The 12096-nt window shown below is 37.1% G+C and overlaps 1 protein-coding gene across 4 annotated transcripts in view; it reads right to left on the bottom strand.

The window, feature by feature from the left end:
• NRP1 (neuropilin 1) overlaps positions 1–12096 on the bottom strand; it is a 170460-nt gene that overhangs the window by 75707 nt on the left and 82657 nt on the right. For all 4 annotated transcript variants that reach the window (XR_015696320.1, XM_087712543.1, XM_087712542.1 and 1 more), the window contains exon 8: positions 9280–9446. Coding sequence is in view for 3 of the 4 variants with exons in the window: in XM_087712543.1 (XP_087568669.1) it covers positions 9280–9446 (167 nt within the window). In the remaining variant the exon portion in view is untranslated. The remainder of the gene's footprint in view (positions 1–9279; positions 9447–12096) is intronic.

Genomic DNA, 12096 nt, shown 5'->3' with positions numbered 1-12096 from the left:
GAGTGGCTGATTTCACATGACGAATTAAGCAACATTAGAACCTCATGTGATATGCTGAGTCATCAATAGACATGGAATGAATCCTTCTGAAAAAATAAACCTCTGAAGTGATTTGAGTGACTCAGTTGTAATTCTCTTTGTCTGAGAGGGTTTTCTAAATGTTTATTCAAACTTGTTTAAGTTTAGTGAAAGAATGGATATTATTATGCTCATGGAAATGGCTCTATCACCTATAGCAGAAAGGCAGAGTATATTTATTTATTATTTTACTATTATCCAAGGTACAATAACTGTGGTGCTTCTTATGCAATGGCTGCGTTGATTGTTGTTGATGGAAGTGACCATTGTAGCGATAGATAAATATTTTTAGCTTATTTTTCTTATATAGAAATTGTTCTGTTGTTTTATATCGCCGGTCATATAGCTAATATGATTACATAAATTAAATAAATAGAGGTAGTTGTTGACTTACAACCACAACTGAAAATTTATATTGCTTAGCGAGACATTTGTACATGAAGTTTGCCACAGTTGTTAAGTGAATCACTGCAGTTGTAAAGTTAATAACACAGTTGTTAAGTGAATCTGGCTTCCCCATTGATTTTGCTTGTCAGAAGGCTGTAGAAGGTGATCACATGACCATGGGACACATTTATGGCCAACTGTCATAAATATGAGTCAGTTGCCAAGCACCTAAATTTTGATCATGTGTCCATGGGGATGCTGGAAAGATTTTAAGTGTAAAAACAGTCATAAGTCACATTTTCTATTGCTGCTGTAACTTTGAATGGTCACTAAATGAATGATTATAAGTTGAGGACTATCTGTAAATAGCTCTGGAGTACTTCTCTCACAATAGACTCTTTTCTGTAGCTGGAATAGCTTAAGGGTTTGGGTCAGGGGTGGGTTCCAGCAGTCTCTACTGCCGGTTGCTTGTGGATGCGCCACCCGCCTGCTCTTGATGCACGCTGTGCACACATGCACAGAGCAATAAAAATTGATCTGCGTATGCGCAGAAGCAAAAAAACCAAGATGGCGATGCCTATGGCACCGCCTGGAGAACTGGTTCAGGGGCATGGCAGGCCTGGATTGCTGCCGGTTCCAGTGACTGAGGCTGCCAAACTGGTCTGAAGTGGTAGGAACCCACCATTGGTTTTGGTAAAACCAAATCAATCACCTTCTTTCATTATCAGCTGATCAATTTGACCAGTTTCCCCTGGCTAACTTATTTGACTGCATGTAGATGGGAAGTGACACTTTCAGGATAAGCCTGGGGTTTTGGTTATTATTTCTTTCAATGCAAAAAAAAATAATATTTTCAATTTCATTCCAAATGCATTCCTTGCCTACCCAGACAGCTTTCTCACTTGGAGTCACTTGTGCCAATGTTGGAGCCAATATGGGTAGATAAACATTTCTGTGATGGTACCAGCTTTTATTTTATTTTATTTGGAGTTCTAAGTTCCTGTTCTACTAGTAGCATGCCTGCATTTGATTTATACTTTCAACAGCCTGTGTGTTATCAAATACACAACTTACATATACTGAACATTTCTATCCAGCACATAAGAAGCTGAACCTGCATCTTATTAGATTCAAGGTCTACATCTCTTTAGAAGTGTTTTTAGGGTCAAGCATTAATATGTCAGGATTTTCAGGGCATATGTGCACATCAACTTTAAGAGATGATGATAATGACTGTAGATGTTTTGATGTTTTCATTCAAACAATAATCTAGAAAAGCAAGTGTTGACTATTGCTCTTTTCCTTATTTGGCTTTGATTGCTAGTGATCGGAATGTGATATAGGGGAATAAAATAAAATGGGCTTTAGACAAATGTGTCCTATTCTGTAATGTAAGAAAGTGACAATGGTCCCCCATGAGTTAAATCTCAAGCAATAAAACAAACTTGTAATGAGTTAATTTTCTCTCTCTCTGCCACCTCAGAATTTAGCATTTATGTTCACCAGTTTTTCCATGTGTTTCCTTGCTTAAGTTCTCTCTTGAGTTTCTTTTTAAGAGCAATGGGAACCATTCTTGATGCAAGGAAAAGTACTTAAACATCTGGTTTCAGCTTTATTTGACACTGGTCTGCTACCCAGCCGTAACCTGTAAACACATCTGCAAAACATTGTTTCCCTTTTTCCTTTGTTAGTTCAGCATCCTCTTGGTTTGACGATATCTTTTAAAAAGTTCATTAGTTACTAGCACAATATTGATATGTGAAATTCCAGAGGATGCCTTTTTATTTTGTTCATATTTCAAAACATATCCCATACATATATGTATAGTGAATATGTATATTTACACATGTCTCCAAAAGTGTTGATCATAATGGCTAGAATTATTACTCAATAGTAAAGTTAGCCTCTCTTTTTCCTCTTTCTCCTCCCATCAACCTATTCCTCCTATCCATCCATCCATCCATCCATTCATTCATCCATCTTTTAATCAATGAATATGGTTACCATTTCACTACTATAACTCTGAATATATTTAAGATTTTTTTCTATGCACTTCATTCAGTGTTTACTACAACCATTACTACTTCAGCCCTGCCGAAAATCTGTCTTTACTTTTGGTTAAATAAATAGTTATTTTATTTTATTTTGAAACGTGGATTGTTTTTGCTGAACTTTCTGTAAACTGCCCAGAAAAATACTGGTTGAAAAGTGGGTTATAAGCAAACATCTTTATAATTAGACTGGAATCTTCAAGCATGCATCAACATGACTTAGTGATCTGTATGTATAAAATGGAAATTTAGAACAACTATTTTGATTTCATACGCAAATCTGACCACAGGAGTAGTTCTTATACACTCTTACGTGTTCAATTCAGTATAATATTCAACATAATAAGTAATGCATTCTCTTGCCATTTTTGTGTACTTTGAGATTCCTCTGCGTGAGTAGAGCACATGCAGTCATACAAGCAGTTAATTTTCGATTTTTATATAATTTTGTTCCAGATTATATTCCTTTTGAAGGAAATGTGGATAAGTAAATATCATGACTAGGAATTGCTAAAAAAAAGAAGCAGTAACAAGGCAATTCAAAACTCAAGAAATAGAAGGTGCTAACTATGTTTACAAACATACAGGTTTTGCTTGAAGACTTCTAAATTATTGAGGTTATTTAAATACAATGTTTCTGAAATATAACTACTGGTTCTAAATGTACAGACTAAATGTGTTTTAAAAATTTAATTATTGCTGCCAGAGGAAAAAAATCTGCCAGCATTTTAAAAGGAATGTATTGAAAGTACAATAATAAAATCCTTACATGTTATGGATTTGATTAACATTTTACTCCTTTGGGATTCTAATTGAACAATAACAGGAGTTCCTTAGATTTTAAATACCACAGGCAGGAATAGATTTCACTAAAAACAGATGTGGAACCCTTATGTTGGTCTTCTTACTGGTTTTAAGAACTAGCACTGTTGGTCATTGGTACCTATTAACATGTTTGTTATTTGGACTACAGAAGTAGAAAAAACTATATTGTTTTTCCCCATGAAACTATATGTTAATAAGGGGCAGTTATATTTGCATTTCAACTATGCAGCCCTTTTCTCTTAATTAAATGTAAAGGTAACTTGAAGAAAAAAAAGAATATTCTACTTCAATGTAAAAAGGTCCTGAAACATAGATTTCTTAGAACACACATAGATGAATGGACTCAATTTTGGTAAACTTGCAATTTTGGGTTTTATTTCCAATGAGAATGATTCTTGATTACTTCTCCTAATAGTTCAACCTAAGAACCGTGATTTCATGGTTCTTTGAGGTTATTTAAACCAGTTGTTTTATTTTTAAAATGTTAAGTTTTTGTTTCTTTTTTTCAGATGTTTTACCACTCTCAATTACTCTTGGTCATATTTATTTATGCATGTATGTCTTTATTGGCTACGTTGTGCTTATTTATATCCTTGAAACCCATTAAATCATAAATGACTGATTTGGCAATGCCATCTAAGTCCACTGACCAAGGTTGAATACACTTGGCTAAGTCCAATGAAAAGGTTGAATACACTTAGCTGGAGTGCAAAACCTTTACTAAACACTGAAGCCACACAAACAGCCTCTCCCACTTCCAGTTCCCGGCACAGCTCCCTTAACCATAACTTTTTTTTCTTTTTGCAATCCTGTAGTTCCTTAATTGGGCTAGAATCAGAGCAATTAAGTAGAGCTGAACATTTAGCAATAGCAATAGTTAGCAATAGTTAGGCTTATATACCGCTTCATAGGGCTTTCAGCCCTCTCTAAGCGGTTTACAGAGTCAGCATATTGCCCCCAACAACAATTCTGGGTCCTCATTTTACCCACCTCGGAAGGATGGAAGGCTGAGTCAACCTTGAGCCTGGTGGGATTTGAACAGCCAAACTGCTGAACTGCAGTCAGCTGAAATAGCCTGCAGTGCTGCATTTAACCACTGCGCCACCTCGGCTCCTCCTTCCTGGCACCTATGCAGAGTTTGTACCAGATATTTTTTTCTTTGTGTACTGAAAGAGAAATATCTGCTGCTATCTAGTATTAAATTCTCAGCCTTCTGAGGGGAGGGGAGCATCTTCACCACTAAGACACCATGCTGCTCCTTCCTTAACCATCACTACTGTCATGTTATTGCTTGTTTTTAACTTCCCTGTCATACATTCCTTCTACGCACAAGCAAAATCTACCTCTTATAAAATGGAGTTCAGGTATCAAGAAGGCTTCTGCCTTCCAATCCCAGGCCAACAGCTATTCTCCATCCACAAACATTTCCACAAACTGGCCAACCAGGGTAAGAAATAACAAACAGTAACAAGTTAACTATGAAATAGCCAGTGGTGTGATTCAATTTTTTTTTACTACCAGTTCTGTGGGCATGGCATGGCTTGGTGGGCATGACAGGGGAATGATATTGCAAAATTCCCATTCCCTCCTCAATCCAAGGAAAGGATACTGTAAAATCTCCATTTCCACCCCATTCCTGGGGGAAGGATACTGTAAAATCTCCATTCAGTCCCCACCCCACTAACCTGCTTTCCAGCTCTGTTCTGTGCAGGGCAACAAAAAAAGACCCATCTGATCAGCTGGGACTCTGATTGGCTGGGACTTGGGAGGCAGTGAATAGATGGGAGTGGGGCCAATCATAGGTGATATTTGCTGGTTCTCCGAACTACTCAAAAGTTCTGCTACTGGTTTGCCAGAACCGGTAACAACCGGCTGAATACCACCTCTGGAAATACCCATGCACCCCTTCCATCTCCCACCTGGAGGGAGAGCAACTGTTAGTAGATCCAGCATCCCTAACTCAATAAAAACTTCCAACATTGCTCCATCTGAAGCTCTTTCATAAGTTTATGAGGGAAAATTGACAGCCCACCAAGATTTTTTTTATTTAAAAACCTAAAACTAAGCAATCAAGGTGATGAATAATAGTGGGGTTTTTTTTTTGGAATGTATTTTTTTCTCTTGAAAAAGTTGGATGAAAAGATAATACAAATGCAAATCTGTGGAGATGATTGGCAATAAATAGTGCATTTCATTTTTTTCCAGGCTATATTTGTTGAATTTTCCTGTTATTTATTTGTTAGGAGTCAGAATTAAGTGATTTTGGTTTGCCACACCAAAGTGGGAATATGCTTACTTCTTGCCATTAACTGGTTTTTAACTGCTCAGGCTGTGTTGAGGTCTCAAAAGCTGGACATTTGAGAGTCACATTGTGGATTAAAAGTTGAAGAATGAAAGATTTCCTCTGTCTTTCTTCCACATGCTGATAACTACTCAAAAAAGTTTGTAAGCTTTCTTGCAGACAGCTAATCTCAAAGGAAACATTGGATATGACTGTTCTTATTGATGACTAATGATGCATTATTCCTATATGTCAGTTAGGTATTTCCTATGGAAAACAATAAAAACACGAATATTGGCCCATTTTTTTAAAACTACTGGAAGTTTTCAACACTACATTAGTATTAGTATTCTAAGAAATGTGAAAGTTTTTGCTTTGTACCTATTGTCTTCAGATGAATTTGGATAACAGTTAAAGAGGAAAGTGAAAGTTCTAATTAAACACTGCAAGACAAAAAAATATTCTGTTAATTAAGCCTATGAATTCTGATCAGACTCTTAAAAACAAAGACCTGGTGCTTTAGCAGCATTACTTTGATTCAGCTCTACAGCAATTACACAAATAGTTTTTTTTTATTGCCATAAATGATTAAAAGAAAGTTTTTTGCATTTTCAGTTGTAAAAAAAATTAGAAGGAGAGGGATGCAAGTTGTTTGGGTAAGTCTCCCTTACCTGTCACATGCCTCACTCACATGCATCCTATAACCTCTTTCTCAGCCTTCTAGTGCTCACACACACACATGTGCTCATTCCATGCCTTATTTCCCCTGCTTCCTTTCATTTATATGTGTCCTCATTATCTGAGCTATCTGAACTTGCTCCACATCACTGAATTCCCCTCTTGCAACTCATGTATGACCTAGTCTGGGTCTCCCAGAACTTCATCAATACCCCTGTGGCACTTCCACCCTTATTTATTTATTTGGAAAATTTATATTGCCGCCTACTCACTCCTGGCGAGTGAAGACGGCTTACAGGAAGTAAAAATAGAATATAAAAGAAACAACAACAACAAAAATAATAACAACCCCTCACACACTCCAGCGACAACACACACTAATACCAGCCATTTAATGGGTTCCATCCCACCCTGGGTTCCCCAGACCCACTGGCAGAACCGTGTCTTGAAGGCCTTCTGAAAGAGTGTCAGATTAGGAGCTAGTCTAATTTTTAGAAGGATGTTGTTCCAGAGGGAGGCACCCACCACAGAAAAGTCCCTTCTTCTGGGTCCTGCCATATGTACCTCCTTAGGGGATAGGACCCTCAAGATTCCTTGCCTCTCCACTCTAGTGAGTCGGATTGTTGTAGCCTGTTGGCACCCAGCAGCCAAATCAAATGAGGAGGAGACGTGGGAGTCAGGGTCAAGGCAACCTCAGAGCTCCAAGGGAGGAAGAGGGGGCTGGCAGAAAGACAGAGGCAGAGCCTGGGCCGTCTGTCAGCCCTCAGATGGAGAGTCAACAGTCCTCATGCCTGTTGGTGGCTGATGAGGAAGAGGAGGAACAGCTGGGTCCAGTGCCTGCCCTGCAGATGTGCAGAAGGCAGAGGAGAGGAGAGAAGTGGAAATCTATGGGTTGATCCTTGGGAAGGAAGAGCTACCGCTGCTAGTGCAGCCCTATCCTATCTCTGGCCATAAAAGGCAGGGGGCAGAGATGAATAGGTGTGGCAGACAACTATTCATCTTTTTGCCAGACAGACTTGTTAGCCTGTGGTGAAAGAGAAACTTTTGGCTGGGCCTGTTGGAACTCCTAATAAAGGAATCATTGCTTCAACTATAGAGGGTTTGTTATGTTTGGGGAGCTGGGTCAGAACACAGATGGATGTGACTGGCAAGAGACGATCCTTCAGAAAACCTGATCCCAAGCCATTAAGAGCTTTAAAAGTGACAACCAGCACCTTGAATGGTACCTGGAAGCAATCGGCAACGAATGCCCCTCTTGCAGGAAGGTGACACATATGCACTGAGGTATGCACAAAATAATGCAGGACAGATTGTAGAAACTATTATATTTTTCGGAGTATAAGACGCACCCTTGCCCCTCAAAAAAGAGGGTGAAAATCTAGATACATCTTATACACTGAATACAGCATTTTTTGCCTCCTGAAAACCCATCCCCTTTACAAAAAAATGGCTGTGCATAGCTTTTAGGAGGCTGGGGAGAGCAGAAATGAACGAAAAATGAGCCCCCAGCAGCATTCTAAAAGCCTCTTAAGTGCTATGCATGCCCCTTTTTTTTTTGACAAAAAAATGGGTCATTTTTGGGAGGTCTGCAGAGTGCAAAAACGTTTTTTTTTAAATTTGCCTCTTCAAAATCTTGGTATGTCTTACACTTGGGTACATCTTATACTCCGAAAAATATGGTAAGTGATATGATCCCATGATGTCATGTAAAGTACCCTTCAGAAGTTTCTTTATGATACATTGTGAGCTACCATTTTTAGATGAAATCAAACCAACTGTGTTGCTTTGTGCTGCTTTGTTTTAGAACTCCCTCCAGCTTTCTCCTACAGACCTTGCATTACAGGAGACTGAGAAAACTCTTCAGTGGTGGACACTCTAGGGAAAAAAAATTCCATGGTTCCATCCAAAATGTTTCTAGATGGCTTTAGCAAGCACTTTGGGACTTTTCACAGACTGCAAACTCTGCTAGTTTTCTAAAACTGCCAAAGGTTTTTCTTGGCTGGACATTTTCTGTGAACTATGGGGCAATCCTATAGCACATGTTGAGGTTCTTTAATTTAGAATGTTTGGGTTCATGACCCATTTTTTTCCATGATGCAGAATGAATCCTATAATATTACCAAAGTGGCTCGGGTAGGAAAATGTTTTTGAAAGGTCTGGCAGAAAAGGCAGAAAGAAGTTTTTTCTCACAGCAATGACCCACATTAACTTAAGGCAAAGTGCATAGTTTCATTAAGAAAAAAATGCATTGTCTTTTTGCCTTGACAAAGCTAACCACATGTCTTTCAGAGTGCAAATGTTTTTGCCAAGCTGAATGTAGGTTACTTTGCACCAGCTTAATAACTACTTCTTGACTTTTTCTTTCACCTCTGATGAATAGGGCTCTAGTCTCCCATTTCATGCTTCATTTTTAAATTTACAAAAGCAGCTCCTCCTTGGCGCTACTTCTGTGTCATGGACCCAAGTCTAATATTCTGGTATTTAAAAAAAGTATATACAATTTCAACTTTGGTCTAATTTTGTGAAAAGCATAGGTCACAAGTAAAATGTTCAATTGTATATCCATATCCTAAGCAACTCTTGAGTATCATTCATCACCGAGCCTGTTTCATCAGACCATTTCACTTTAAGTGCCTGTTAAACTAATATTGACTTTTCCCATTAAAACAAAATCTGATATTTGTGCCTAGAAGACTGGAAAAAAAAATCCAGGAAGGAAAAGAATGGGTCTTCTTGACCTTTTCTTTATTTTCCCTCTATACCTTTGAGAATTAGTTTATTTGTGATATAAACCTAATAGGGGATGCAAAGAGTGAAGACATTCAGACACAGAATCTATATTTTCTATAGACCCCCCCTATTGTTTTTAAAAAGAAAAAGGAAAAAAAAAACCCACAACATTCTGGAAAATTTTGTTATCCTTGAAAATCTGCAAACAAATTTGAATACCTTTTATAAACATGGTTTGATTTTTCTTACCTGTATCCATTCTCTAGTAGAATCAACTTCAGGTGTCCATCCATTTTCAGGATAATTTAAACGGGACCTTTCAGATGACCACTGAGGGTTATATTGGGAAGAGGCAGTAATCTGGTCAGAATGAATTTCACCAGATTCCATGCCAAGTGGTTCCCTGCACTGGAAGTCTGAGCAAAAAAACAAGCATTGATATTCTTATTGCATCCTTTTTAGAAAGGAATACTTAAGTATTATTATGTTACTTCACAAATAAGAAACTGCTGCAATATAAAGATAGTTCTAATTTCAGCTTTTAGGATTATGCTAGACAATCCATGACCTGCTGGGAGATCATTTCAGAGACATTACCTTACTTAAACGGAGAAACAGAATGACTATAACAGGGCAACGAAAAGTGGAAGTAGGAGCAAGTTTCAACTTCCTGCTTGCTTCTCCATTGACTTTCCTTGTGGAAAGCTGGCAAATCGTCATTGGCAATGATTATCATATGACCGTGGCTGATTGTGGTGGTAGTAGAACAACTGTGGGCCATGCTGAAGAAACTACAACTTTGCCAAATTTCAATTTCACAGAAGGAATGGATCCACAGTAAATTAGCTTATTTAAGGTACACCAATTCACCTTGAATAATTGTCTGTAATTGGTATTTTGATTTTTTTTTTGCATTACAACCTGTCTATCTGCTCTTTACATACACTTTACCCCCCCTTCTAGTCATTATAACAAGCATTAAATTCATACAAAGAAAACATTTGTGTAGCAATAAATAATATAATAACATAAGAAAGGACAAACGAAGGGATGAATATAATTAGTCTTCATTGTAATTTAAATCATGTGTGAAATTTTATTAGAAAAGATCAAATTGGATCTGGTTGGTCAGCAAGTTTCCCCATTGAAGGAAATATTTTTATAAATTCAAGGAGAAAAATTATAACTCATTGTACCAGGATTTTATATAGATAATAAGAGTTGCTACTTTGAAAATGGAAAATGTATTTTAGATATTGTCTGCTGCAATTGCAATGTGCAATTAAGAGCTCTGAAACTTAAAGTGGAATCTCCTATAAAGCTGCTTCATATCAAGAGCCCTCAAGCTTATTAACTGAAGGATTATCTCCATAAAACAGAGAATAAACAATTTTTAAACATTATTTTGCTTAGAAAATAAATCAAGTGAATGATGGGGGAGGAGGTGCAGATCACTTGGCAATAGATGGGATTCATAATTCTTAAAAGACAACAGAGCACTTGTCCTTGTTAAGAGATTCCCAAATTTTGAAGTAGAATAACTTTCCATTCAGAGTGGTAATTAGAAGTCCTTGGTGCTCTCTGAACTTAGCTGTTTTCTTGGAGACATTTCAGGATGTAACTAGTTTGGATAATTAAATGTCTACAAGAAAACAACTAAGGGCCCCTCATTCCAACTGTGACCTACAAATATTCTTCTTTATTATGAGTAGTAATTTCTAGCCTTGCTATGGAGGGATTCCTTCTATAGCGAGGTTGTTGTTTTTTCCTTGACATTGACAGTTATTTCTAAATTTAGGTCCCACTACTCCTCTTTTTTCCTGATCATTCCTCCCTTTTTTTCTGACTCTGACCTTTAGCTGCATCTTGAAATTACTTAGAGCCAAGTTCTCCTACATGGAGAATGAAAATAGTCAAAAATGCCGTTGCCCTCTGAAACTCAGCTTTTTGTTGTTATTTTAATATTATTCATGGCTTCGTGTTTTTAGTTGCATTGTCTTCAGCTGGGCTACGAATGGAATGAGATTTTGATAGTTTTTACTTTCTGAAGATATTTAATTTTAATTGTTACTAAATAAGAGAGTAGCATCTCTATACCAATTCTATCTACTTATTGTACACCTATCTACCTTATCTTTATATTTAATGAAGTCTTTAAATGGTCATATTTGTTTCAGTAATCAGATTTAAGTTGAAAAGTGTTCTGTGCTTACAAAAATAATACATATTCTTATTTTTAATTCTTGAAAACTGAAAAAAACAGGCTTGTGAGAAATTTATATATTACAAAAGCTCCTGTGTCTGTTGATTGTATAACCTTCATTGGATGAAATTGTGCATCATAGTGCGATAGTTTTTGAATCAACATACCTCAAATGGACTAACTTACAGGATGTATACAAAATATGGGTCTTATGATTCCCCTAGAAATGAAATTTTGCAAAATTGTGACTCTTCAGAACTACAGCGCTGTCGCGATTATCTGCAGTCATGTGACTGACACTTCCAAAACTCCTTGCAAGCTTTCTACAAGGAAAGTCAAAAGAAATCTAGCAGGAAATTGGAAGTTTCTCCCATTTCCATTGTTTTTTTGTCCCCCCCCCCCATTCATGGTCATTCAGTTTCTCTGTTTAGGTAGGAAATATCTCTGAAGTAATGACCCAATGGGTTATGAGCAGTATAGGTTTAGCTAATGTTTAAAAATTAGTTAAGCGGTGGAGCAAATTACTCGTATCAGAATGCTCAAGTCTCCAACTTAATGCCTAACATATCTTCATATTCCTGTATTCATATTCTATAAATGAAAAAAAATAAATGAGCTGATCTCACTGATATTCCTCCTCAATGTTTTGCAGCAATGAGATGCCAAATACAGGTTGCAGTATACTTGAAGAATAAACCATATACATAAATAATTAGAATTTATGAAGTCTTGGACAATTGATATCTAGGTTGGATTTCATTGTTTAAATTTAATGTTCTCAGTTTCACCAAAAGTAGGGGAATTCTATAACTTAATGACTTTTTACAGGAACTTATAGGAGTGGATATGTCTCTTGACACTGA

The sequence above is a fragment of the Thamnophis sirtalis genome, unplaced genomic scaffold, assembly GCF_051295495.1.
Source record: "Thamnophis sirtalis isolate CommonGarterSnake01/CBP01778 unplaced genomic scaffold, rThaSir2_p1.2 scaffold_4, whole genome shotgun sequence".
In the NCBI taxonomy this organism is placed as follows: domain Eukaryota; kingdom Metazoa; phylum Chordata; class Lepidosauria; order Squamata; family Natricidae; genus Thamnophis; species Thamnophis sirtalis.
This window is presented reverse-complemented; position numbering and strand designations above follow the sequence as displayed.